Below are 26,998 nucleotides of genomic sequence, written 5' to 3' on the forward strand. Positions count from 1 at the left end.
ACATCAAATTGAGAGCTCATTCAGCAGGAATAGTACTTGGAAACTTCAAAAAAAATGGTTCCTACCACTGCCACAGCTCTCGTCACCAAAGGCGGCAAGCTATCTAAAGAAACCATTGCGGCGCCGACTCCGACAGAAGATCAGGTGCTGGTGAAAATTTCCCACGTCGCCCAGAACCCTACTGATGGTAAGACTTGCTTTCAAGCGCGCCTTTGTGATGATTAAAGTTGAGTCTGTTAGTCCAGTCACTCGACACCAATGCTTTCGGAGATGACGCTGTCCTGGGTTGTGATTTTGTCGGTACTGTCGAGAAGACGGGCGATAAAGTGAGCAGGTTAAAGACTGGCACCGTGATTGCTGGTCTGATTTGGGGAGGTCAGTTACTGTCTCGGGTACCTAGATCCTAATTAAAGTCTAAACCTTTGAACAGGTGAGATTAAAGGACTGGGTGGCTATAGCGAGTACACCGTCGCAGATGAGCGAATTTGCTTCCCTTTGCCTAAAGGCGTCCCTCCTGAGGAGGCCTCCACAGTACCTCTCGCCGCGTGCACAGCACTGCTTGCTCTCTTTTCTAAGGACTGTCTCAACATCCCTCATAAGTCTGGAGAGACTGTTCTCGTCTGGGGCGGAAGCTGTGAGTTGAACCGATGAGATGTGGCGTATCAAGAGGATAGGCGCTCACGCATTGCAGCAAGCGTCGGACTTTACGCCATCCAGATTGCCAAGCACTACGGCCTCGACATTGTGACGACCTGCAGTCCCCGCCACCATGACCTTGTCAAGTCATTTGGTGCTAGTCACGCTTTCGACTACCGCGATCCCGAGGTGGTGGCGAGTATCAAGGCCGCTACGAACTCCAACCTGAAGTATGTCTTCGACACTATCGGCAACGGCTCATCCTCGGTCACTGCATCGCAGGCAATCTCTGAACAAGGCGGTGGCTTGTGTACTGTTCGTCCGGGCAAAGCTTCTACTGAAAACGTGACAAAACAAACTAAGGTGACAGATGTACTTGTCTGGACAGCCTTCTTGAAGGAGCATAAGTATAAGGATTTCTACTGGCCGGTAGGTCATGCTTGATATTGAACATATAAAATCAGCTATTAATCGGATTTCCAGCCTCACAAGGAGGATCATGAGCTTGCTGCCAAGTTCTTCAAAGAACTTCCTGAGTTGCTCTCCTTGGGAATCATCACGCCAAATACTCCGAAACTCTTCGAGGGACTCGACTCTGTGCCAAAAGGGTTCCAGGAATACCGTGATGGGGCCATCTCCAACTACAAGATTGTGTACAGGGTCTAAGACTATGAGATTTATCGCTGTCTCATATGATGGTCCTGCCAATGCTGTGTCTCAGACATGCTGACGATATCATATGTCTATAGAACATCTTAATACGCACAGTAGTTAATTTGAAACTATGACATTAACGTCCTACTCTCCCAACACATTCGGCTCTCAACAAGCTCTCAACTGGATTCCAAATCCGAAAATGAAAATCTCCGTGAATGAAAGAAATAGCGAGTATATCGTCCCTGCTATACCTCACCAGCCTAAATTTTCGTTGACTTCCATCAACTTGTTAACCATTTGCAACGGATTGCTATAAAAGCGATAAGCGCTTTTCGTATTGTACAGAGGTCTGTCTCACACCAAAGTTGACTCCGGAAAGCCACGATACGAATGCTTTGCCATCCACTATTCTCAAATGGCAGAGATAGCCGTAGGTGGGTTGCATCAAAACCGATTTTTCTCAGGCAATGTCCCCGGTTTACATAGAATCTCCAGTTGGAGTGGCCAACGGTTCGCTTTGGGTTTTGCCAATTGCATGATTCTACCCCCAGAGCGGCTGCGGAGGTGCATAGAGTGCTCTACGACCTAATACCTGATACACTACTCGAATAGGCTGGAATCACTCGGGAGTGCGTAGAATCGAACCTGCCCAATACTTGGAACTTTGTATAGCTTGCTAGCGGCATACTTTCGTTCTAATGGCTTGGCGGTGCTTGCAGTTGCCATCTTTTTTTTTTGTTGGTCAGTCAACACGTGATTAGCTTTTTGATCGGGAAAGTCTCCACAAAACTATCGCTCAATGGTGGCAATCACGCACTATTAGCGGCGCCTGCGCTTCTTATGTTCACTTTCGCGGATGGTAGAAGGACCCAGCCCATCCAATGTGACTAATGGAGCCGAAGGGTAACCCAAACCCCCACACAACTTTCTTTCCCGCACAACCCCCCTTTCATTACATATCGACCCTGCGAAGCTTGTAGGGAAAATGGAAGCGCCAGATAGTGAAGCCGCCACAAGTCAGGTCAAAGTGAAGTGGAAAAGGACGAGGTCAGGATGGTAAACAGCCTTTCGCAACTACATATAACAAGTGGCTGCAGTTAACTGCTTTTAGCTTGAAGTGCCGTCGCCGTCGCCGGAAGTGTAAGAACATCATGGAACCTCCACAGAATTGCCTCTTTCCTCACCAATATCAATACAGGTGATGGAGCCCGCCCACATTGCAGGAATTGTCAAGTTCGGGGAACGACTTGCCAATGGGGGCTCAGGGCTTTATTCCACCATTCGCGTAACCTCAAGTTATCTCATAGCGAATTTGCGTCCTTGTGCCCTGGCGGAAGGCAACATGATTCTTCGCCAGTTCCGACGCAAGGTGTTATGAGGGTACGCTATTCAAATTTATATGTACCTTTTACTAACGTCGTGGATCCAGATAATCGATGAATCGAACTCAATTGCTAGTCAATATCATGTCCTTCGAGACACTTATGCGTTTAATTCTGATTTAGACCAATCGGACGCAGTGGATGGATCGGAGAAGAATGACAACGATGTCTTAAACGAAGACAAATCCATAATGAACAGTCCTGCTGCGCCGACAACGTTAACTACGTATAGCAGTCGCTCTGACGGGGGCGCAAGCACGCCGGATATTCCCTACTTTCATTTACAAGAGTCTTCTACCTCTCGTGCCACAGGAACCGAGGTCAAATTGACGCCTTCATACCTAAGTGTCAGTGATCTATGTCAGTCCAGCACAGAACTCGCGCCCTCACTCCAGCCCGTGGTTCGGGAGTATACGTTCTCCCCATTTTCCAATACTCACCATTACCCACCACATGGCACGCACAGTATAGTCACGAATACAACTGAGACGTTTATTCCACCTTTCTCGCTTGGTCTAGGTGTTTCTCAGGACCAACCGCGGCCGCCTGAGCCATTTTTGCCTGTGAGTTCCTCGGAAAAAGCTCGTTTGCTTTCTTCGTATATCAAGGAGACGGGAACATGGTGTGAGACAACCGACTCAAATATGCATTTCACAATGAGATCCTTGCATTCGATGGCTGAGTCCGCGGCTTTTGTAGCCGCTGCAATGTCTCTTGCTTCTCGTCAGCAGGACCACGTCGCAAAAGTACAGCGCCCAGTCACTTTAGAACTGTACCAATATACAATCAAGCACCTTCTACAGCAGGACCCTGCAACAGCAGGGGTGGCAATTCTCGCAACCTGCACTCTGCTGTGCGTTTACGAAATGATGGCTTCGAGTGTCCATGACTGGAGGCGGCACTTGAAGGTGTGCTGGTGCTGCCCCTCATGTATCAGACCTTTATATATATGCTGACTACGTTTATAGGGATGCGCTGGTCTTCTTCTAGCAAAGAAATGGAATGGATCTAGCCAGGGAATTGTCAAATCTTGTTTTTGGGCATTCGCTCGAATAGGTACCACTTAAATGGCCCAGTACTTGCAAATCACTAATAACTGGGTCAGATATATGGGCAGCCTTTATCAGTGGCAAGACGACATTGATACCTGCGGATTTCTGGTTAGATGACACCTCAATCCAGTCAGCCATGCAAAAGGATGTGGATGACTACTGTAATCTTGCCATATTTATATTTGCCCAGATTATCAATATGTTTGCTGAACCCAAATTTGGTACAAGAGAAGCTAGGCCTACATATACCGTCTCTGTTTCTAAGCTGTGGGGAAAGCTCCAAGCATGGTATCGGCTCCGTCCCCGGGAAGTGTGTCCGTTGCTGCGGGCCACATGCTCTCCTCCCAAGGTTTTCCCGGACATAATATACACTTCATCATCTGCTAGTGAGTCCCTCACTTTCTCTTTCTACAAATCTTCATTCTGAACTTTCTTATTTTGTGGGAATACCTTTTATCATACTGGGTGCATGCTCCTCTTACAAACTGGCCTCGTACCGGAATCGGAAATCCCGTCTCTGCTTGTCGAAGACGTTGTAAGTAACTCTAGTTATTGACATTGGCCAATATTTCTACTATAACCAGGTGAAAATTGTGATTGGGTACTAGATCTAACCAGACTTCTCTTAGATGGACGTTGTTTGGCATGCGAGGGAGCTTTGTGGTATATCTATGTCAAATCCATCTCAGTAGGTTTCAACCAAGAACAACCATAGTTGAATATTCTGGAAGGATGGGAGCATTGAACATTGACTGATAGATATAGTGCGAACTGGGTGAATCAACTTCAACCACTTTCAATTGCAGGAGTGGTATTTGCCGGCGGATCGTCATCATCGTCATGGGCTTGTCATGGTCTGTCTGGTGATCATGCACACTTTCATCCCTCAACAATATTCAGTATATCAAGACGCAATATGCCCCTCCATCACGGTCGATCTTACCTGGAAGAGGCATATGCCACGGAGAAGATACTCCTGCTGAAGCATCTAACTCAAATTGAGAATGAAACAGGTTGGAGGACTTCCGATCGTGCCGCAGATCTAAAAAAGCTATGGGGAATCTGACGGGAAGGATATCAATCCTAGAATACCTGTAGAGAATAGCTCGTGGGTCATACAGTTAAAAATAAACAACTCAAAGGTTCCTGTTTTGAAAGTTTCTTTCCTTAGGTCATATATGTACTGTGCAGTTCGTGCCTCGCTCTCCTTTCCATCTGTTGCTGAGCATATGCTCGTATAATAATAAGGGTGACAAAATGACCGAAGGTCTTGCATGCAAAATCTCCGCCTTTTAAGACACAAATAATCCTTTAATCTATACCCCCACCTAGACTGGTCCCCGCGTCTGGGCTGCGTTTGAGATTTCAAGCCTGCGGCTAGCCAGCGTTAGGTTAATTCTAGGTTTCCCATCACCGGGTAAAATAGGGACTGTCTCAGACTCTCTATATCCTTATTATATTCGATCAATCGAGCTATGATCAATACTGAATGGAAGCTTGACCATAACATTATGGAGGTGGATGCCTAAACAATGGTAGCCCAGAAATTAGCCATGTAGACTCAGAGCTTTAATCATCATCTAACACCGGAGATCACTTCCAAAATAAGTTACTATGTCAGTCAGAAAATCGGCATTACAGATCGGAGCTATCGTTTTATGATCATCTAGGGTTAGATTAATACGTTATTTAGCCAAGAACAGAGAAACAAATACAACAACTATAAGTCCAGTAACGAAAAATGGAAGTATAAGCTGAGGAAAAAATTTGTAGGCAAGGATAGAATATCCAATACTATGTCTAATTTGTTCACAATAAGTTATATCGGCAATACTAGTATCTCCAGATATCTACTAGATTGGAAGCCCGGCTTTGCGGGCGCTAACAAATATAACTTCATCGAAAACTCTCAGAAGATCGCCTCTATCAAAAAGGGGAAGAATATTTCGAGCCCTTATTTGTTTCCTATTTTGAGTTGTTGGCTTTTAAACTTTCATGAGCTATGATAAACTCAACTGATTAGAGAGAATGTAGCATTTTAACGTATAGAAAATGTTCTTTTTGTCGAGCCCAAAATTTTGCTTTCCGTTAAACCAGCTGGACAGATGATTTATTTCCGCTAAAGTAGCCTATTAATCTAACAGCACATTATATAACCACTCTAATTTGAACATTATAATTATATAATATATAATTATTCTAGGTATCATAAAAATAATCAGAAATTCTATTCAATCATATTTTAGTTTTGCCTGAATACTGTTCCTATCAGTACCTTCTGCCTAGCGAGTCCGCTTCACTAGTAAGTTAACTAGCAGGGGTCCGTAACAATAGCATGCAGCTATAATAGTAGTATTCATATTCTTTTCTGCTTTTGTATCTTATGCTCACGGGCTCAGTTTTTGATAAGTTATAGATTTGTATACCTTACCTGTTCTTATTGATGTATAGCAGTGGAGAAGTATTAGTATATTTAGTTCTACTCTAGATCTTTCTGGATATATTCTGTGGTAATTATCAGAATTGTGGCACCATAAATGCTTTTGGATAATTTTGAGATTATTTGAGAGAAAGCCATCTCTTGATATTTGACCATATTGGGTACTTTTGAAAACTAAATTATAATTCGAGAAAGGAGAGCTGAAGATAGGAGAGCGTTTAAAATAAGAGCAGAATTGACCTCATATTATTTATTACACGGGCAGCCTTTCTTTGTGCATAAACGAAAATGCGCTTTCTGGCCCTTCGGGTGAAGAAGATATTGAGGTCCCTGAAGGAGGCCATGAAGGGCCACTAAGAGTGGCAAGACGCCCACGTCTGGCCTTGGGTGATCACAGCCATACTAATGCTGTTGTATGCTTTCTTTTTTTTTTACTTTTTTTTTTACTTTTTTTTTTACTTTTTTTTTTACTTTTTTTTTTACTTTTCTTTCCTTTTTTTTTTTCTACTTTATTATTTCATCCACTAGACAGTTTACAGGGCAAGAGATTCCTTGTGATTTGTAGTAGACGCAAAAGCGGACCAGATTGCCGAGAGAAGTACGCTATGTTCCTCGAAGACGGAGTTGGTCGGGTGGGTACATCTGATAATTTGTATTGTCTATCATGTAAGATGAAGACCTGTAAATCCCGTATTAGAGTTAGTATTGCCGTTTTGAATCAAATATCACGACAGCTCTGGAGGAGAGTCGCATACCGAATTTATCGGAGCAGATGATGGTCAAGGTCCAACTTGGTTGTCTGTTGAGATATTCACTGCAGCAAGGCAGCGTCAGCTGATTCTTCGTCTCTTCTTCCTGCGTGGCCTTCCACCACCTCTTCCATCCTTCCAACCCTACCTCTTGGACCCTAGATAGATCAAATTCATTTGCCCTTGTCTTGGCATAAAGTGTTTCCTTCAAAGTAGACAGGTTTCGCATATTTAGTGGCACCAAGTGACCATAACAAGGAACCACACACTGCGTCATAAAAAGCCCGCACACTAACGAGGGACTGACGGACTTAGATGCTACTTGCAAGCCTGTCAACCAAATGCCGGTCCAAGAAGGCACCCTTGATATGGAGAGAATATGCAACTACTTGCGTGAGCAGGTGAAATGTGACGGTATAGGCCCGGTCTTGGTTGAGAGATGTGTCATTCATCCGTCCCCATACCATTGGAATCAGAAATGCGAGCACCCAGTCCCTGCCTGGATCTGAAGCGAATTCTGCGTGTTGGGACCCGGTCCTCTTCTTCCATTCTTGTGCTGTCTCGTCCTGCAATCGGCTCGCTGCCGTCATAGTAAGATTCGTGATTCATGCGTTATTTGTCGATGGCAAAATATGCAATATAGCAAGCGAAACCAGTTTAGCCGGTTTCGCTCGACTTTCGGCGGTATATCTCTCGCACTGGACAGCCTTCATAGGCATGCACCTCCCACGCGCCGATTCCACTATCCAAAGGTCGCTTATTCTTCCCCTTCCCATCTCTGAGTAGATTTTCCGGCCTGTAGTCTTGATTGGCCTTCATGCGGCGAATGACTGAGCCATGAACTTTAGCTCCCTTTGGAAGGTCACGTTTCTCCCCAAGAGGGAGAGGCCACCGAACGGGTTTCCAAGATCCATCGGGTTGCAATGCCAATCTCCGAAACGGAAGATACTCTACTATTTTCCACGTTAAAGCGGTGGGCCACGACACACCTTGACCATACTGTAGGAAGTCGTGTACATGTCCGATTGTAGTTGCCCTTCGGAGTGCGGATTTGAAGTCGAATTCGTTCCCTTTCTCAACTGCGTAATCTCCATTCGTTTGGATCCCAGTGCTTGGCTCCGGTTGACCCGGAAGATTTCTATAGGCAGCTGGGTCATCGAGGCAATGAAAGAGCTTCATCTTTTCGCGATCGAATTGAAGCCCCGCACGCTGCGCCTCCTGTACCATCCACACTAATGGCACATGGCTCAGTGCTATGGCTTCATCGTCATCCAACTTTAGTCCGCCGCCAATATCCGAATGGCATCCGGCGAACCACACCTCCTCGATGTCCTGAGTCTGACACGTGTTCTGGCTTTCGTCACGGAGACCATCCTTAGCTTCGGAGAGCGTATTAGCGGGGGCTGGTCGATAGAACGCCTCGCCTGTGCAACGCCCCTGTTGCTCTGGCTGGTCCTGCTTCTTGCGCCGCGTCGACGGCCTGTTAGGATTGCAATCTGAAATCAAATCCTGTCGAAACTTGGCACGATGCTCATCGATAGAAACAGCATGCCGAATTACCCTAGCCGAGGTTTTCGCCGTGAACGGAAACAGGAATTTATTGCGATTCACCTCAAATCGTGGAATGCTGTTGACGGTGTCAAACAATCCGAGAAAGCGAATCTGCGATACCGGACGACAAAATGTCTCTCGTAGGGCTTTCATGTACTTATATAAATCATCTTTTTCCGTCTGGCCAGTGTCGACGCTGTTGGTACATTTTGCCCACTTAGAGAAGGTCATCCAGACGTAGCGTACTTTCCCTTCATTCCCTGGCTCTAGCAGGCCAACGTGGTCTATCATTTCCGCAAGCATGCGAGCAACATACGCTCCACGGCTAAAACCAAATATGTATATGGCATCTCCGGGGCTGTAAAAGCGCATGAGAAATCTATAACCGTCAATGACATGTTCTTCAAATGTTGTGCCTGCCGCGGAGTCCTTCATATTTGTAAACCATCTCTTCAGGCGATTAGTGCTGGCTTTACTGGCTTGCCAGATCGAGGTGGTATGCGTCCCAAACCCCGGCTGATAATAATGAAATTGACGAGGGTCATGGCGGTTCAGCATCTTCGATTAATGTGAGTGTAGCCTGAAGAAATTGGCTCATGTTTTAACTACTCACTCTGTAGATCTTGAGGACATTACTGTCTGATTCGTCTCCGCGAAACTTATATCCAGTTCCATCGAAACAGAGAACAAACTCTCTGTTGCCTGCGGCAGTCCGCTCCATGCTAGGTGTTGCTTCTGAATTCTGAACAGTTGCACCGCCTTATCGAATGCTCAGTGGCACTTCCTTCTTTTAAAGCTTAAAAAGAAATGTTGTCAATGTAGAGAAGACCCACGGGTAACTTGTGGCGAAACTTACCCGTCGTTGAATCTAATGTCCAGAGCTTCGCATTTTCCAACTCTGCCTTATGCATGTGCTGTAGCTCAGGAATACCATGGACACTATAAAACAATATAATGAAGGACCTGACGATTCGATTGCCTTTTGTCAAAAATTTCCGAAGATGTACACATATCGGCCAGTTCCGGTCTCGGATGTTACGGTGCGGAATACGAGAGCCAAAGATTGGTTGATGATGTCTAGATGACCCCAACACTCGTTCCAAGCAAACTCTAAAGCGTATGTTTCTGGCACGTATGTTCTAGAACAAAGTTTCGCGCAAGTAAAGGTGAAGAGAAAAGCCCACTCATATGACTCTAAGTTCATCCCCGACGACTGAAAAGGTTAATTGTCGATCTCGTAAAAATTAATAATGCTTATGTTTTTCATCATTGGCCATCTGCTAGTTTGGGCTCTATTAAGCTCCTGTGGGGCTATGCTTTCTCCTCAAACCTCTGAGGTCATTGTGCACCTTTGCTACTCAGAGCAACATTATAAGTAGTAAGATAAATAGATAAAATAAATACTGAGAGCATTGACAGCTTCTGTCGCCACCCCTAACTTATACCTTGCGAATTGCCATCATCAAGGCACCATGTCGCCTCTGAACGAAGCCGCCTGGATTCTGAAGCCCAAAAGTGATCTAAAGCGATTCACCGCGGCGTACAATATCCCTTCGCTTGATGAAATCGTGATCGAGGTGCATCAACACTTTGCCTGAAAACATGCTGGAGAAGTCGTGTAACTAAGAAGCGTGATAGAACCATGCTGTTGCCATACAGCCTCTCGACGCCAATATCCGGGCCCAAGCATACGTGGATGTGCCCTACCCATTCATCTTGGGCAATGGAGTTGCCGGTATTGTCCATGAAGTCGGATCGTCAGTCACCAAATTCAAAAAGGGCGACCGCGTCGTGTCCGATACACCTACTTACCAGCTCAAAGAAGCTAAGTACGGGGGCTGGCAGAAATACGTCGTGACTAGAGAAGCCACGACCGCGAAGATACCAGCCAGCACGACTTTTGATGATGCCGCTGCAATACCTTTTGCGCTTTTGACAGCTGTTTCTGCATTACACTTGCACCTGGGTATGGGAAAGCCAGGAACAAATAGCAAAGGGAAAGCACTTATATGGAGTGGTAGTGGATCTGTGGGGGGCTACGCTGTTCAATATGCGGCCAGTGTGAGCACAAAATAGCTCGATGGTATTATTCGGTAGGAATCTAACATGGCTTTCTAGGTCGGTTGCGAAGTCATAGCAACGGCTTCCCCGCGGAAGTTCGATTATGTTCGTGGCCTTGGAGCCTCCACTGTTCTCGACTACAAGGACGATGAGATTGTATCCAAATTAAAGAGTCTCGGGCCCTTTGATTATATCTTCACGGCTTCGGGTGATGCGAAAAGTGCAAATGCTATAAGTGACATCCTGCAACCAAACGGTGGGAGATTTGCATCTGTCCGTGCGCAGAGTAAAGAGATAAACCTGGCCCAAAATGTCGATTTAATTTACGACTTCTTCAGCATGACTACCCAGAAGGAGGAATATGGTGATTTTACGGAATGGTGGTATCGTGAGTATCTTCCCGGGGCACTGGGCGGAAATGTGACCCCCACGCCTTTGGAAAAGCGAGCTGGTGGGTTGAACAGCATTCAGGAGGCTTGTACCGACGTTTTGGAAGGGCGCAGCCCGAAAAAGCTGGTTCTAAACCCCCAGGATCCTGATAAATGAGCTGTAATAGTTATACGAAGCGAATGTGATGCCGAGCGACGTTTGAGATCATGTAATATAGTTTTGAACATCGGAATGCTTTATTTATCTCCCTTCGTATGCTCGCTTATCTGTGTTCTTCTATGTTCTACCCTACACTTCTTCCTTTGTCCCTCATGTTAGGATTTTGTCTAGTAGCGCGAAAACACCAATGCCCTCACCTCAACGCTAACCCTAGAGCACGGGCTTTTCGCTGTATTCAGAGGACTGAATGAAGTATGAGGTGTATCTGCAGCAAGTTCCGTTAGTCAATGTACACCCGACGCCTTTCCAAACCCACCGGCTTGACAGGGATATGGACTGTTGGAAGACAGCTAAACAGGTTGATTAACCACTCACATTTCACACTATCTTCCTTCGTGTCAAACCCTTTAAACAGAAGCACATCTTCCACGTCCTGGTCACTCATATAATACCATTTATGTGCATCGCTTGGCTCATATTGTGGATAGAGCATAGTTCCGGTATAGTTCCCGCGTATCATATCGGACTCAATCAACTTGGATGCGTCCAAGGTTCGTCCATCACATACTGCAATAGGGTGATCTTCAATTGGCCCGCTTATTGGTCGCCAGAGTCTAATTATATGTCAGTTACACTTGCAATCACTAATCTAACCGCCTGGATAGGTCTGGCAAGAGAGGAGGATAACCTATGAACTCACATTATCAGTTGGACTCGCCCAGAAAGAAGGTGTTGAGACTCTTCTGAAAGGTGATTGCGTATACGCTCCATTAAAGGAGTTCCAATCTCATCTCGAGTTAGAAGTGTGTCTTGTCATGTCAGCACAAACATTCTTCTGACGCTCATCGCCTGATGTACTGTATGTAGCTTACCTATATGAACCTGTCGCGCAAACCCCTGTAAATTCGGGTTTCGCGTCCTTTTCTCCTTTGCGCTCTTTTTCTTTCTGATCTGTCGAAAGTAGGAGCTTAGTGGTTGACACATAAGATGATTGTGTTACAGCGTACTTTCCAATCAAAAATCATGACTTCACCAGCCCCGTTAACGTGTTCCTTCAGAATGGCTTCGCATTCTGGCAAGAAGATATCGTTGACCTTATGAGGATCTGAGTACTCATAAGACTTTGTAAGAGTCGGTGCGAGGCATCTCTTGTAGACGAAACCGTTGGTATCAAGATCGGACGGAGGAGGTTCAGTCAGTCCCCTAATATCTCGGATAGTCTCAGGACGATCGGCCACATGAAATACTAAATTCGTCGTCTTGTCGCGATCGATGTCGCGCTTTCTCCGTCCAGCAAATACACCAATTCTATAAGGGCGTGTATGAGTGTAGCTGGGTTGCCATTGGAGGTATGCCAGTCTCGCTTGAACATCCCTAGCCATTATAGTGTAGACCAAATTCGGTCAGGTATCAGAAAGAAAACAAAAAAAAAATCATAAAATTCTGTATGAACTTAGTACATACTTCACTGGCCCAAAAATACTCATTTTATTTCTACTTAAGTAACTTTCTGGTTTGGCCCCTGCATACAGCCTCGAAATACTGTGGAGCAGTTCCAACAGACGAGCTAGCCTGATCTGCACCCCGATCATTATGAACTAGATAGCGCAATGACTCACTAGAGGCGCCAAGAATCTCTCACAGCCTTAAAGGTCATCTCACCCAACTTCAGACGCTGCGCTAACCCCCAAGGCTAAGATACTTGCCCAATAGCGGGAGGTAGTCTATAATTGTATGTTAGAGAGTGGATCTCTTGCTTGGGAAAAGGTAAAATTATAATCCATTTTGTCGCATTGAACCCCCTTTCGCGCGTTCCACCAACACCATGCGGATGACTGGTTTATCCCGTCACTATGGCCATCCCTGCCAACTTGATATATTGCTCTTTTAGGAGTGGGTAGTGTGCGACATTGAAATCCCGCACGTGCATCAGGACATGCACGCAGCATTGACTCATGTACTCAGTCATTCATTCATGCGTGAATGCGCACCGACCGACAGGTCTTCTAGGTATGGTGGCTGTCTCCTTTCAAATCGCCTCTAATATTGTACCAGAATCAGTTCCGTCTCTGATGGTACCGCGATTAGACATCATACAGCCGTCGGTTCCTGGGCTTGTGCCCATAAGATCATTTCACACCTCCCTTAAGTCCGCAATAGTATTGTTCTAAACCAGGGTGCTTTTTGGCACTTTCCGGGCTATATTATGGCTTGACGGAAAGTATTGCGGAGAAAGTTATAATGAGGTGTATAGTGCAGAGAACATGCTGACAATGCTGAAAATTCGAGAGGATACATCTATTCGCCTTCGTTTGCAGCCTCGCTACAACTTCCCCTGAGAAGGACTAAAACCTTCACTAAACGGATAATCAACATACCCCTTCGGCGACATGGGCGTATAAAACGTCGGCCGATCATACTGATTAAGCGGCAGCCCCTCTCTCAATCTGAACGGCAAGTCCGGATTCGCTAAGAAATGTCTCCCAAAGGCAATGGCGACACGATACCCGGGATGCGCCCGGAGGGCCTCAGTAGCCGTCTGGGCCGTAAACCCGCCCGCGAGAATAATAGCCCCCCTATCCCCAAACGCCTCATAGAGAAACGACTCATCCTCCTCTTCAGTCTCATGCTCCACTGTCGTTGACCCCGAAATCCGTGGCCTCACCACATGCAAATAAGCCAAGTTCAACTGCGCCAGGCCACGCACAAGATGCGTAAATTGCGGTCGGGGATCAGACATCCGCATGCTCTGGAAGGTACTCCAAGGACTAATGCGATACCCGGTCCTATGGGGTCCAATGGCATCCGCCACGGCTTTCGCGATAGCGAGACCAAACCTGGAGCGATTCTCGATGCTACCGCCCCATCGATCGGTGCGATTATTGCTCACGGATTGTGTGAACTGGTCGGGAAGGTAGCCGTTCGCGCCGTGGATCTCGACGCCGTCGAACCCAGCGGCAATGGCGTTCTGCGCTGCGCGCACGTAGTCGGTGATATATTCGGATATTTCTTCCTCGGTTAATGGGGTTGGCGTGGGACTGGATTCGCTCATGGGGATGTCTCCGCTTGAGACTACGCGGTATCCGCCTTCTTTCTGGAGGACGTCTGGCTTGGCGGCCCTGCCTAGCGCCCAGAGTTGGCAGAAGATGAAGCTGCGCTGGCTGTGGACGGCGGAAGTGATGATCTTCCATTGGGCGATTTGATCATCGCTCCAGATCCCGGGAACATGGCCCATGCCCCCGGCGCGAGCGGAGATGAATGTGCCTTCGGTGATGATCAGGGTACCGGGGACGGAGGCGCGCTGTGCATAGTAGTCGCGGGATATAGGGAGCGGGACATGTTGGGCGTCGGCGCGATTGCGGGTTAATGGGGCCATTACTACTCGGTGGTGTAGCTCGAGGCCACCGATGCGGATGGGTGAGGTCAATTCGGCCATGATGTGGAGTGCAATGTTTAGGGGATTCGAGGTTTATGTGCGGGAATTACAGTAGTTGAGGTTTGGGTAAACTGGGGGTATAAGTAATATATCAGACTTCGGGGACTTTTAGGTTGATCATCACGAAGACCTATATATTACTTTTGTATGTTTAACATTAGCCCGAAGAATCCCCATTATTAGTTGCTGCTTGGCCATGAAGTCATTGCGGTGCGGGTATCCGCCGGCAGCCGAGGCTTGTTTTGCTTGCTTTGGGCTTGTTTGCTTTTTCCGAACACTCCGAAGCGGGTCCTATAAAAGCCTGGCTCATGCATGATGATGGTTTAGTCGATAGTATTTTGCAAAGGGTTTAATTTATGCAAAGGTAATACGCTAATAATTTCATGGATATGGCAGGGTTGCTGGCTTGTTCTTTTGCAACTCCCTTGTTTATAATTTCAGTGGGGCCATTTAGATGATACCGGTACACCGGTCTGTACCATACCCTGAACCATCCGTTATAAGATCGCTTGATTGGCGTGGACATGTGTGTAAAGGAGGTATAGTCTTCTCACAAATACTACGCCATCGATTAGGAATTGCAAACTCACTTGAGACCAAAAAGACTTTTTCTTGTGATCCGATTCTTTCATATCCTGATACTGTCCTCCAAGGTTTCCAAAGAAGAAGCTTTAAGTGTGCAGGTATAACGGTTTCACAGCATTGGCCATGTGAAGCCAAACTTCATTAGTATCAAGATAAGGTTAACGAACAAGGAAATAATTTCGGAACTAAAATACATGGCTCAAACTTTCAAGTCAAAGCACAAGAAACTCTTCTATAGATTGTTGTGTGAAAGCTTCGAGCGTTGAACGGTGGTATACTTTGCCCGCGATGGCCTGGCCAACTACTTTATAGTACGGTTTCGCGCCCTTGTTGACCACAATGTCACTGATGCGAAGTATGAGCGGGCGGTTCAAGAGATCCGGGATAGTGAAGATGTCCTCATCTTCCACTGTCTCTCGACTGATTCCAAAGAGGGAGAGATAGGAATTATGCGCTAAAAAAAGCCAGTGGCCTCCAAGACCTTGGAGATGTTCAAGGACCGTTGAAGCACCCTCTATCTCCCACATTTCCCTCCTGGTAACTGGTAGATCTAACTCCGCTATCTTCAATAGCATACCACGTATCTTGTCTTCTGGGTAATCTCCTTTCGAGCCAAGGTGATAAGCGAACCATGTGTCGAGAAGATGTTGTTGCAAGTATTCGATGCAACCGATATCTTTCCACCGCTCCTCTATCATCTCAAAGACCTTAATGAGTTGACTTGCAATCATGCGTGTCTCCATTGAGAATTGCAACAAAGCCTGGCATTTAGCGAATCGCCTAGCAGGGAGGTGTAAAATTGATCTATTGTCGGATACCTTGGTTATCATATGCTCTAATCCACTGTCGGGTGGCTTAGCATTCTGGCAGCCTGCATGGAATACCAAGGGGCGTATTAGTCTAGATTTCCGGTAAGACGTTATGAAATGTGCGGAGCCTGGGCGATAATCCAGCACCCAAGAAGGTATCCGAGTGTTCCATGTTTTGGGTGCAGCACAAGGAGCTAGCACGAGAAACATGGACTTCTCTTGACCGATCATTCAAATTGTTGTCTCCAGCGCAACCTGCTCAAATGTTTTGTTATAATCTGGAGGGAAAGCCTTCTGGAGGTCCAGATTGACACCATAGAGGGCATAGATTCTGTCCTTGGGGTTCTGGCATTTCCGATGACTTGTTCGCTCGAAATGATGACCTGGAGTACCCTGATATCCAAGCAGAACTCCAGTAGTAAACATGGGAAAATTCTTTGTGTTCTTGAGAGTCTGTATGGTCACGGCGGCAGAGATGTGAGGAAGTTAAAATTGAGGTCGGCGGTTATTACCAAAAGAAGCATGGCCGAAAGAGGCGTGGTCAAAAAGGTGACTGGAAAATCTCGGCAAAAATGCCTTGACAAGAAAGGTGTGGCAAGAAACGACCAGATCACCTGCTTCTTCCATGTACCTAGAACCTTGTGCGGTACTTATGAAATGTTATCACTGGACTTTAGAATAATGAGTCTTCACAGTGGTGAGCTACGGGATAACTCCTGTAGCCGAATTCGCAAGTAAATGGCTTGATCGGCTCTTTGCTGGTGAGGCGACTAGTTAGTGGCCGATGATCGCGTGCACCTGACAAGATGTCGAAGTGATGCTGATCAAGTGTGAAAGTAATCCCAATAGAGTGGCGCACTTTACCGTGGCGATGGGTTTTATCTGCTTATAAGTAAGTATTTAGGTTCTTGGCCTTTCTAAAATATGTCTGGTTCGTACATGTAGTGTACATTGAAGGCTACAATTTACGAAATAGTTTTGTGGGTGATTTGACTACATATTCATCAGTCATCGACACCTGACCCCGTACCCTATACTCAAGCAGAGACTCTATTTGGTCTGGATCATTATCTCAGAGTGAAGTTTTGTATAGCTGATTACAGGAAGGAAAATGTTCTTCAACTTAGATTGTCGCTACTTACAGATACTCTGAAGTTGAGGATGAAATGCTTTTAGCCCCATCAACTTGTATGCCTAGTCACTCTCTTACTTACTCTGGCCATCAGTATACTTCATATGAATGGTATATATTCCCTATATTATAAAAGTCAAAGATTTACCCCTTCACCTGAATAACATCTAGCCCATGAGGGCCTACCCAGCTAAACTGCTCCAGTGCGCTACCCAAATAGGTTATTCCAAGGTCAAGTAGCAACTAACTCAAGTCTTCGCCTAACAATTCCGCCTCAATAATCGCGGGGCCATTACCATCTGGAAAACAGATGACATTGACATGTAACCCCACAGACTGGAGAATAGTAGTCCATTGTGTTTGCGTACGCACCATGCCTGACCTAAAAGCCATCAAGCCCATGTCAAGCATAGAATAAAAGATTCCAGCATTTTGATCTGGAAGAACGAACTCATCGATCACAAGTTTCGAATAACCCCTTTTCATTGCGGCTGTGATATTTCGAAGCGCAACTTTGCAGTTTTCATCATCAAACTCGTGGAGTAGAAATTTGAGATAATACACGCGGGCTCCTGCAAGTTATCATCAGCAAAAGGTGAACAGAAACGGGAGGAGACCTACCATGAACAGGCTGGGGATCGTATATGTTGTACTTGATCGGTTCTATTACTTGATCCACTGATTGAATTCGGTCAATCACTGAGGGAAGATCCTCAAGGAAGAGCCTCCCTATTGCATCTGGAAATCTATCCCGGAAAGCCGAGATATCCCGCCCAGTTCCACCACCAATATCAACAAGAAGCGGCTCATCTGGGTTTTTAGCACAGTCATTCAACATCCTCTCTTGCACCGGAAACCAGTCGAACCAATATGGCCGATTTGATCGAACACCGTCTACATAAGCGTGAAAGCGTGCCTGGATAATAGGATTCTCCGCAAGCCAATCGAATGTGCACAGGCTGGTATTGTAAGTGTATTGGAAGGGCCCCTCACGGCCATTTTCAGGGTTTTGATACCCAGACTTTCGGAGGAATTCTGGTGTCTTTTGGATAACAGGAGCAACATCTGTAAATCTGAGTCAAGGACGTCAGTGATATATCCCCTTTTGGGATGTGTAAGAGCAAAATGGGAGACTTACAGTGTTTCAATTACACTGGTAGATGCTTTTTCTGTCATCTCCCTTGAGAGCGCGTTTGCGAGGTACGTTCCACCTTCTTGCTCTTCAGCAAATCCCATTGCAACAAGAACACGCATTATCCGCTCTGTATTAGTTAGATATTGCACAATTAAACAGCAGGCCAATTTATACATTACCTATTAGGAGTGGGTGGGCATCACTCGCTGCAGCTAACTGCTTGCTGGTGACTGCTGTGTTTGACCCCACAAGGGCTGCAAAAAGACCGACATCATGACCGACCTTGACGGCCATAAGTTGAGTAGGCTTTCTGTATTAGGCCAGTTCTAGTGAGGGAAAGTTTTAGATGACTCACAGAGAAGAAAAGATTCAAAATCAAGTCATTGGGGTTTTCGATTGCCCGCGCCAATTTTATGACATTTCCATGTGCTGCAACTCTGGCCTTATCTGTATTTTTATCTTGCAGTTCCTCGATAGAAGTCTTTACTTCCTCAAGAAGAAAGCAAACTGCTTGTAATCTGAGCTGCTCCATCTCAAATTGCTAGCGAGAAGACACGGGATGAGGTGCTTGAGTGAGGGTGGGACGCCAATCCTACGACTTGAGAGGTGATGGTTGAACTACTCATTATCTTAAATATGCTTTGATTTCAGATCTATCTATTTTGACTTGGGGTCGGCAATTCTAACACCATGGATGCGCGATTTTCTTCGGTAATACACTATTAGATGGGGCGTCATGCATTTGTTGAGGAATGTGGCTGGCTGAGTACTTCACGGCAATAGTGTCCTGCAGTCATTATGACACCCATCCCTACGAGGACCCACCCCCCTAGCAGAATATCTTTAATTACCATTCTGCAGTAACACTGTCATATTATTTTAATACACCCCGTTTAATTCAAGATTACATATCATGAATTACCCTGCATTGGTATCTTCATACTACAACATGCAAGGCACTCAATAAAGACTGAGACACTGGGAGAATACTTTTGACGAAGAATATGATATACCTCATGAATGCTGGATTGAAACCCAGATACATGATTGATCGAATAGTTATATCTGAATACAGCCCCTATTTGGGCCCTTCCCGAGTCGCTGACGGCTGATGGGCCGTGGCCACGGATTCTATCTGCAGGACATGTTCTCAAGCGTTTTACAATGCTGAATTAGCCTAATCAATTGTCTGAAATCCCTCAGGAATCCGTATGTAACCTATGCGTCAGCGTTTCCCCCTTTGAGGCCCCGAGATCCCTCGCAATCCACGTAGTCTCCCTCTGCCCCTCTGTAGTTTCTGTATGTCTTGTATTATCTATCCCTCCGTTCCGTGGCCCGTGCCATCATCTTACCTAAGCATTTTTCATCATGGCTATAGGGTCACCATTGAGAAGTAGTAATTTAGGTAAGGATTGAAATAACGGCGAATTGACGCCGCTAATCAACCGACTGGCCCCAGGCGCAGCCAGCCTGCCGTAGGGTTAATTACAGATACAGAGTCCTGATTCCCCCGGTGCATCACTATTGGAAGCTCTTCATAACTTCATCCCTAGCTTTAGCCAACAAAGAAATGCAATATCATAGAATATCTATCCGAGTGAAGAGACAAAATAACGAATCTAGGTTCAAAATCCTGAGGTAGTGTCACTTCGACTAGACTCATCTTCCTAGACGTAATGTAGTGAGGTGTCAATCTTGAAATTGCAGCTGAGAATATGTATACCGGCCATCTTGGTCGTTCAAATACTCTCTTAGCTGAGTGGCAAAAAATAGAGTATTTTCAACTAATAGGAGGGAATAAATGGTCACATAGGAATAGGAATGGGCTTGCTGATCACCACAGAGCACTCCATATAGAGTTTTAACTTGCAGGTAAGTTTCTGCTGTACATAGCTAGTGGAATAGGGGAAATCAATGAAGTGATACTGCGGTGAGAACGTAACCAGACTTACTCTCCCCTAGCAGAAGACAGAAATAGTGCACATTGGCTATGCGTAATCAAACACTAGATCTTCTAGGCTCTCACATACTCCATATTTTAGTTCATAGAGCATTAGTTATCAGTCTCTCAGCTTCGTTTGGTTGATGAAGGGGAGAGAGGGGTTTTCTTTAGGAAATGATGTGACCTTAAAAAACCACTCAAGGTAGTAATTGTGAATTCTAGATTTTATATTTCGTGGGTCACAACTACCAAAGTATCCACGTATCAAGCAACCGACGCGGACTCACAAAGAATTTCAGGGATATCTGTTATTTAGAATGACCTATCGATCAGGTAAGGATGCGTAGGTTAAGAGGATCAAAGGCCGGCAGTGAGATACTATTGAAAAGGAAAATCTCATTTATGACTTTCTCTTGCTACTAGCAGTGATCTATTTGAAGATCTTGTACCAAATGGTTCCAGCATCCTCTGTAAGACCAACTCGACATAAAGCTTCGGATATATGAGCCGAAATTGCTATTTATGCATGGTATGCTGTATAACCATCTAGACGATTCGCCATTTGATCTGCGACAACGCTAGCAAATCACCTAAACAAATTCATACGTGTCTGAGCCCCACATGCCCGATCGGATAGACATCACACTATCCTTTGAACATACATACTACCTCTGGTAATGTAGAATTATATGTATTTTTGCGTGTAAAATTGAAAGACCAGTTCCACCGCCTTGTCAATGCTATACATACCATTGGCTATTATAACAGTACTCAGCTTGTTTGTAGCTGCGTTGAACCAATCATAGTTATTACTGATCCTGCAGCAGATATGTCCATTTTATTATGATTTTACGCGTCCAGAGGTAGTGTAATTGTACTTATGAGAAATCAATAGACATAAATGACGTACGTCAAAATATACTTTAGCTAGAGAAAAGATAAGGGATTGTACTTCGTAGATTTCTGCAATTTCTGCAGTCAAAAGAAGAGTGCGTTTCCTACTATTGGTCCCGCGTACATCAAGCTAGTATTCAGAGTCCATCCTCTCCGTTCATGATTCTCTCAGAGGTCTTATTTCGCGATTGAATCCTCAGAGCGAGCCTCATTATGGGGCCAGTCATATTGACCAGTAACTTCCTCGGCGCGGGCCTGATGCTGGGGCCAGTCATACTGGCCAGTAACTTCCTCGGCGCGGGCCTGATGCTGGGGCCAGTCATATTGACCAGTAACTTCCTCGGCGCGGGCCTGATGCTGGGGCCAGTCATATTGACCAGTAAGTTCCTCGGCGCGGGCCTGATGCTGGGGCCAGTCGTACTGGCCAGTAACTTCCTCGGTCCGAACCTTGTTGGTGCTAGCCCTATATACTACGTTAAGATAAAGGATCACCACATCAAGGAAAAAGAATTGAAAGGCATAGTCAAAGTGCGTACTTGTCCATGGGCACAGCGCTGCTGATGGAAAGAAGAGCGGAAAAGGCTATCAAGCCTGCATTTGAGAACTTCATTTTGTCAGGGATCGAAAGGAAAAATGGCGGTAGGATATCGTTTAGAAAGTTGAATTGAAGTAGAATGGTAGATTGAGACAGAATTTGGAACAATGGCCTCTGTGTAAAGAATTTTTCTGTCTTGGTTCAGAAGCTGGCAGAAAGGGCCCATTTTATAGGAGAACTACCTTGACCTGTGGGTATGAATAGACTAGTCAACTAGGCAGAAATTTTCTTAGGGTAGTTAGGGCCAAGATACGGAGAGAAGAAATGGTATTGAGGTCATATGTGAGTAATACCCCTTGCCGCATATCAACAATAATGCTCATTGCCTCTCATAGGGCACTGAAGCCTTCCTCACACTTGATTGCTATAATTGGCACCCTCTCTGGTGGAGGGGGGGCTGGTCAGTTGATTGATCAACGATTCAAAATTCTATGAACCTGCCAGAGCCTAACTATTGAACGTCTAGCTATGCAGGCGCCTCGTCGGTGACGCGAAATTCTGAGTCCAAAACGCCCAAATATCCTATTAATCATACATAGGAGGTTAACGAACGAAAAAGTTTATCACAATTAAAAGCACCTGCCACAGTGCCCATCCCCTATTTAATCACCCTCTGCCTTCCATTTGGATCCGCGTAGTTGATACCTCAACCCAGGTGACCCTCATAGGTTATCGTGTGACCATTTAGTCGCAGTCGTCACCTTCTTCTCCCATAATAGTGATCGGTTTCGGGCCCTAAGTCAGTTTTGTCTCACGGACCTGGGCCAGCAGGCCTGATTTATGCATGAATTCGGCAATTCAGCGGATGACCTGCGGGTGGGCCGTGATGGTGTCGTAGTCAGCGGCTTTACCGCTCAGTCACCTGGTCCCACCGATTCTCAAAGTTAAAGCAGGCTTTGCGTGAGCTGGTGTACAGCCGCCACTACTGAAGCATGTTGGGGGCTGGCCTTGTTGGCTCCTTACCAACTTGTCAGCAGCCTCGTTACTTTTTACTCCAAGCCCGCAGGGACCCAGCGTGAGGAAACCTTCACCCCCTTACGGAGTATGTATCTTAGGCCGTGCAGGGGTGTCATACACATAATACCCACTTACTATTTCTTTCCCCTTCCGATCTACGTATGATCTGCTTCGCAAGGGTTTGCCTCTGTTGAGTGTAGACATGGAATTCACGGAAGAAACGTACTTAGCCACGATTATTGTTCGTAGACCGCTATTTTGCTATTGCTTCTACCAACTATCTGGCCTGGGGGATATTTGAAGTCCCCAGGGCTTGGGCATGAAGTCGATATATCCCTAGTTTTCAATCTGAGATTGGAGACAGCTTTCTTCTATGTTCTTTCACTTAAGTGTACGCCATCTTCATGGAAGAGTAAGTCAATTGAATAAAGAGCGAAAGAATTAAGAAGTTATTATTATCATTACTACCGTTCATTGCACTCATTGTTTAACATGGATTCGATAACATCACATGAGAATGATTTACCAGACAATGTTATAGACGACGACAGTGGCCCCCTTTTGGACAAGGGCAATCACCAAAGACTAGGTCGCCTTCACTGTTGGGCAATACCATGGCTCCTGACTTCGCAAATACTGGTCTTCCTCCTCTCATTCTATATGCTAATATCAGGCTTGAGATTGCGCCAGAGTTACCCTACGGACCAGCAATGTGCAGCCCAGCTATCAGCCTATTGTATGTCTTGCTCCATATATACTATGATTCGAACTGTCCTAACTATAACATCAAAAATCGATAGCACCCTTCATAGACCTTGTGGAATATGATAATGTCCGGTTTCAAGGAAGCTTGTTCGACACAAATCCATATAAGGGAGCTCCCAACCCACGCTTGGACGATGAATGGAAACGCATTACTCATAGTATTTGATCTAACTTCCTCAATTGTGTATACACAGATGTGTTACTTACGATTTATAGTGGCCCAGCTCAAGATCGCAAAAGAAGATATGCCACATTTAAAGAAACCATTATCTCAAGTCAAGGTGCTCGAGGCCGAGGGAGATGGTTATGCGGGTGGTATAGAAGTCTTTCATCAGGTTGCTCGCCTTTCTCAAGTCTCATCTTGGTTCTCTATATATTTCCAATTGCTAACTCTGTTAATAGCTCCACTGCGTCAATCTAGTCCGACAGTACACATATTATGGCTATTATTCAAAGTTGGATAATAAGCCGGTAGAGTTCTCTGACTCAAACGAAACTCTTCGGCTCCATGTTGGTATAGCATCCTTCTTCTTATCTTTTATAAAGACGTTTTTCTGATATTATTCAGATCACTGTATTGATATGTTGAGGCAAGTGATACAATGCAACGGCGATGTTGGCGTCGTGACAAGGAGCTGGGTAAAGGGTCGCCAAATCAACTACCCAGATTTCAGTGTATGGCATAAGTGCCGAAGGCTAGAGCCTATAATGGAGTATGCAAAGGCGAACGAAATAGAGAGTGAGCCTGTAAGAAGTCCGGATGCTCTTGAGCTTTCTCAGCCACCATGCACAAATGCACCGCCGGATGAAATTTGCCCTTAAGGCCAGAACGGAGAATGTATAACAGACGACAGTCTCACTTATAATCTTTTCTCGTTTTTGTAAACACTTTCTTGATATTATTTCTGGTCGTTGTACTTGATATGAGGTAGTCCAGTAAATCAGAGAAGATACTAGCTTTTCGTAAGAATACTGATGATGAGGAAAAAATGACGAAGTGGGTTGGACAGAAGCCTCAGTGCTTTAGGAGCATTGTATATACTTGCCAACTTCTTATAGGAGATAAGCATGGGGTTAACCTATAGCTTTTATATGCATTGGTTGAGCTTACTGTTTTCGACTGTCGTAACATTGGTGTACATCTGCCTCTTATATCTTCTTCTCGACTGGGCCAACTGGCCTTAGAACAGAGGTTGAGGCCTCCAAGTTCAGAAGTAATGCCAGGCATTTGGTAGCGGACAGGCGAAGTTTGGGTTGAAGAATCGACGTCTAGCGTCTCAAACCATACCATCGATTCGCCAAACCATCGTTGACTCAAGCATGCCAAGTCCCTCTCATCGACTTTGCTTTATTAGAGCGAAGGGAACACTGATGAACAACCGCCATCGTGTATCCACTATTCAATCGAGTGGAAGGTCACTCTGAACCAAAAGATCGTGGTTCAAGAATATAGAACAGGACGGGCTTACTTGAGACTGCTTCAAGAACTAAAACTGATAGAACTGGTGCGCAAAAAGTTCCCACGGAAGAGGGTGCAGTCTGATGATACGACGATTGTGGTACAACGAAATTCCAAATCGGCGCCCGGGGCTTACATCAAAGTCAAGGATAAGAGACCTCTATGAAACTGTTTGCCCTTTTTCTTGGCTTGTCAGCAGCAGCTTTGCCCCTGTACTAGACGCTTTGTCCATAGTAACGGCTAATCCAGTATAGGCCAAATGCTAGGCTTCTTGTGTGTTTTTTTTATTTTTTATGGCCTTGGGATGACGTACAGCCCTCTCAACAGTAATTATGTTTCTCAGGTTGAATCATGGAAACGAAATTCATAGTACATTCTTACTCCTGATGACCTCGGCCGTGCATGTACTCTATCAGCATATTGCTCTTCTCCAGGTTGTACACCTGACAACCGCTCTCTAGACTTACGGTCCCAGTTTGGCCAAGTACCTGTAGCAGTACTACAGCTCCAATATAGGCAGCTTCAAACTGTACTAGTGCTCAGCTCGTTGGGGGAGCAGCCCCTCATGTGTGCTGACGTGGCACGCATCCGGGATTGTTTTATTCACCTTGACAGTCTTTGACGGAAGCAACTTGTGATAGTCTGATGGTATTCCTCCGGCCCAAAAGATTCCATATAAATCACAGAATTAGTTATAGCCTGGCTATCAGCCTTGACTATCACCCCACCCTCACGTTCATCCTTAGTTTCCAGAGAAAAACCCACACGGGATCATGAACAGCACATCTCCACGCCAATTGCCTAATTACGAGCATTCTCCCTCAACTCCAACTGCTGCTCAATAACATCTCTAATGATTTGTTCCTCCGACCTCCACTTCATACCCAGTATGCGATCAGCAGCAGTGGTATCCAGCGCCCAATGACCCTCGAAAGGCGGTTCCAGTCTACACTCCACATCTGGATACTTTTTCTTGATGAAATTTGCCGCATGCTCCCAGGACACAGACGGTCTGGATAAGATGAACTCTGTTCCACTCTGGACATCTTTCTCCAGCGCTTTGATGTGTGCATCCGCGACATCGTGAACATGCACCCAGGCATTGGCGATTTGACTTTGGCCTGAGGTAACTGACAACCAGAAGAGCGCGTTCATGCCACTAAGCTCGCCCGGGGTCTTCTGAACCATACTAGGTCCCAGGACGTATGTCGGATGGAGTGTTATCAAATTATAATGAGGAGAGTTGTTCTCCAAGAATGAGCGTGTCGCTTGGTGCGCAAGGATCTTCGAAGCAGCGTATTTCAGTGCGTGGCCGTGAGAATCTTCCGGGAAAGACATGTTCATGTCGACGGGGATAATTTCTCCGGTGTTGTCTGCTATGCGTTGGTTATCATTCAAGTAAGCTATCTCTTATGGTACTCACCCTTTATCGAGATATCCTTGGTAAGCAAAGCAGTCACGGGAGCCAGCGCAAGCACAGAAGACATGACAATGACTTTCTTAATCTGAGGAAACTCCAAAGCAGCATATAGGATTGCTTCCGTGCCTCTGACAGCGGGCTCAATGTAGTCCTGCTTGAAGTCGTTTCCTCCGCCGGGAATCGGAGAGGCAAGGTGGAAAACATAATCTACACCTTGAAAGGCATCCTTGAATGATTTCCGCTGAGAGATATCAGGTATGATACATGCTTCAATCTTGTCACCATAGCCAGGATGGAGCTCTCTCGAGGTAGCTTCCTGCTCTGCTCTACGGATACTCAGACGCACGCGGTAGCCGGCTTTGAGTGTAGTAGCGACGACCTGCGAGCCGATGAAGCCGGTTGCACCGGTCACGAAGACAAGAGGTGTAGTCATTTTGTTGATTAGGACGGATCTTGATATTCCAAGTGAAATCTTCTACTATCGAAGCCCAGCTCTCGATTTCTATACCTTGTGTGGTAGGACCAAACAAAGAGCATTCCAGCACCTGATTTGTAACTCCATGAGCAGCAATGACGACAAACGTGTAAACATTTAAGTGACTGCAACCGGATGGTTCACTAATCTTATAAATCCTGAGGCGTTCGTATAACCCGAGTCACGGATGCATTTTGCGGAAGTAAGCTTCGGCATGGCGCAGCACTCCGAAGAGCGGGTGACAAATCCATCAGAGTTGTACCAGGGACCCTTACCTTCTGCTATATCGCTGTTACCTATAATCCATCTAGATCGTT

The 26,998-nt window shown here is 45.7% G+C and overlaps 12 protein-coding genes across 12 annotated transcripts; 5 read left to right on the forward strand and 7 right to left on the reverse strand.

The window, feature by feature from the left end:
- Positions 1 to 54: 54 nt before the first annotated feature.
- BO85DRAFT_495424 (zinc-binding alcohol dehydrogenase family protein) lies at positions 55 to 1,382 on the forward strand (the record flags this gene model as incomplete). The annotated part of the gene is made up of 5 exons (XM_025663920.1): positions 55 to 187; positions 241 to 375; positions 431 to 634; positions 692 to 1,065; positions 1,120 to 1,382. 5 exons carry the CDS (start codon positions 55 to 57, stop codon positions 1,300 to 1,302), a joined length of 1,029 nt encoding a protein of 342 aa, XP_025521440.1. The 3' UTR covers positions 1,303 to 1,382.
- An 884-nt stretch (positions 1,383 to 2,266) lies between these two features.
- Positions 2,267 to 4,265, forward strand: BO85DRAFT_495426 (uncharacterized protein). The gene is made up of 6 exons (XM_025663921.1): positions 2,267 to 2,349; positions 2,405 to 2,433; positions 2,492 to 2,673; positions 2,723 to 3,583; positions 3,644 to 3,731; positions 3,781 to 4,265. The coding sequence occupies exons 1-6, from the start codon at positions 2,279 to 2,281 to the stop codon at positions 4,152 to 4,154; spliced, it is 1,605 nt and encodes a 534-aa protein (XP_025521441.1). The 5' UTR covers positions 2,267 to 2,278; the 3' UTR covers positions 4,155 to 4,265.
- Positions 4,032 to 4,839, forward strand: BO85DRAFT_25559 (uncharacterized protein). The gene is made up of 3 exons (XM_025654972.1): positions 4,032 to 4,113; positions 4,357 to 4,415; positions 4,493 to 4,839. Exons 2-3 carry the CDS (start codon positions 4,357 to 4,359, stop codon positions 4,791 to 4,793), a joined length of 360 nt encoding a protein of 119 aa, XP_025521442.1. The 5' UTR covers positions 4,032 to 4,113; the 3' UTR covers positions 4,794 to 4,839.
- Positions 4,840 to 7,573: 2,734 nt separating this feature from the next.
- Positions 7,574 to 9,188, reverse strand: BO85DRAFT_360409 (T6SS phospholipase effector Tle1-like catalytic domain-containing protein; the record flags this gene model as incomplete). The annotated part of the gene is made up of 2 exons (XM_025655549.1): positions 7,574 to 9,025; positions 9,081 to 9,188. The coding sequence occupies 2 exons, from the start codon at positions 9,186 to 9,188 to the stop codon at positions 7,574 to 7,576; spliced, it is 1,560 nt and encodes a 519-aa protein (XP_025521443.1).
- Positions 9,189 to 9,939: 751 nt separating this feature from the next.
- On the forward strand, positions 9,940 to 11,074 carry BO85DRAFT_360058 (zinc-binding alcohol dehydrogenase family protein; the record flags this gene model as incomplete). Its single annotated transcript, XM_025655537.1, has 3 exons — positions 9,940 to 10,044; positions 10,106 to 10,528; positions 10,586 to 11,074. 3 exons carry the CDS (start codon positions 9,940 to 9,942, stop codon positions 11,072 to 11,074), a joined length of 1,017 nt encoding a protein of 338 aa, XP_025521444.1.
- A 37-nt stretch (positions 11,075 to 11,111) lies between these two features.
- BO85DRAFT_495434 (uncharacterized protein) lies at positions 11,112 to 12,459 on the reverse strand (the record flags this gene model as incomplete). The annotated part of the gene is made up of 5 exons (XM_025663923.1): positions 11,112 to 11,342; positions 11,453 to 11,691; positions 11,778 to 11,886; positions 11,950 to 12,028; positions 12,085 to 12,459. 5 exons carry the CDS (start codon positions 12,457 to 12,459, stop codon positions 11,245 to 11,247), a joined length of 900 nt encoding a protein of 299 aa, XP_025521445.1. The 3' UTR covers positions 11,112 to 11,244.
- Positions 12,460 to 13,286: 827 nt separating this feature from the next.
- Positions 13,287 to 14,589, reverse strand: BO85DRAFT_495440 (alkene reductase). The gene has a single exon (XM_025663924.1). The coding sequence runs from the start codon at positions 14,511 to 14,513 to the stop codon at positions 13,401 to 13,403; it is 1,113 nt and encodes a 370-aa protein (XP_025521446.1). The 5' UTR covers positions 14,514 to 14,589; the 3' UTR covers positions 13,287 to 13,400.
- A 721-nt stretch (positions 14,590 to 15,310) lies between these two features.
- On the reverse strand, positions 15,311 to 15,841 carry BO85DRAFT_483364 (uncharacterized protein; the record flags this gene model as incomplete). The annotated part of the gene is made up of 1 exon (XM_025663154.1): positions 15,311 to 15,841. One exon carries the CDS (start codon positions 15,839 to 15,841, stop codon positions 15,311 to 15,313), a length of 531 nt encoding a protein of 176 aa, XP_025521447.1.
- A 1,441-nt stretch (positions 15,842 to 17,282) lies between these two features.
- BO85DRAFT_495447 (S-adenosyl-L-methionine-dependent methyltransferase) lies at positions 17,283 to 18,706 on the reverse strand (the record flags this gene model as incomplete). The annotated part of the gene is made up of 5 exons (XM_025663925.1): positions 17,283 to 17,611; positions 17,661 to 18,112; positions 18,178 to 18,301; positions 18,354 to 18,480; positions 18,530 to 18,706. 5 exons carry the CDS (start codon positions 18,704 to 18,706, stop codon positions 17,283 to 17,285), a joined length of 1,209 nt encoding a protein of 402 aa, XP_025521448.1.
- A 2,303-nt stretch (positions 18,707 to 21,009) lies between these two features.
- Positions 21,010 to 21,726, reverse strand: BO85DRAFT_515992 (uncharacterized protein). Its single transcript, XM_025664821.1, has 3 exons — positions 21,547 to 21,726; positions 21,340 to 21,473; positions 21,010 to 21,291 (listed from the first exon to the last, which is right to left on the reverse strand). Exons 1-3 carry the CDS (start codon positions 21,618 to 21,620, stop codon positions 21,188 to 21,190), a joined length of 312 nt encoding a protein of 103 aa, XP_025521449.1. The 5' UTR covers positions 21,621 to 21,726; the 3' UTR covers positions 21,010 to 21,187.
- A 1,328-nt stretch (positions 21,727 to 23,054) lies between these two features.
- Positions 23,055 to 24,185, forward strand: BO85DRAFT_495449 (oxidase ustYa family protein; the record flags this gene model as incomplete). The annotated part of the gene is made up of 5 exons (XM_025663926.1): positions 23,055 to 23,298; positions 23,363 to 23,485; positions 23,544 to 23,662; positions 23,730 to 23,841; positions 23,896 to 24,185. 5 exons carry the CDS (start codon positions 23,055 to 23,057, stop codon positions 24,147 to 24,149), a joined length of 852 nt encoding a protein of 283 aa, XP_025521450.1. The 3' UTR covers positions 24,150 to 24,185.
- Positions 24,186 to 25,587: 1,402 nt separating this feature from the next.
- On the reverse strand, positions 25,588 to 26,639 carry BO85DRAFT_515993 (NAD(P)-binding protein; the record flags this gene model as incomplete). Its single annotated transcript, XM_025664822.1, has 2 exons — positions 25,588 to 26,162; positions 26,210 to 26,639. The coding sequence occupies 2 exons, from the start codon at positions 26,637 to 26,639 to the stop codon at positions 25,588 to 25,590; spliced, it is 1,005 nt and encodes a 334-aa protein (XP_025521451.1).
- Between the last annotated feature and the right edge of the window lie 359 nt (positions 26,640 to 26,998).

The sequence above is a fragment of the Aspergillus piperis genome (genome assembly GCF_003184755.1).
Source record: "Aspergillus piperis CBS 112811 unplaced genomic scaffold BO85scaffold_1, whole genome shotgun sequence".
Lineage (NCBI taxonomy): Eukaryota > Fungi > Ascomycota > Eurotiomycetes > Eurotiales > Aspergillaceae > Aspergillus > Aspergillus piperis.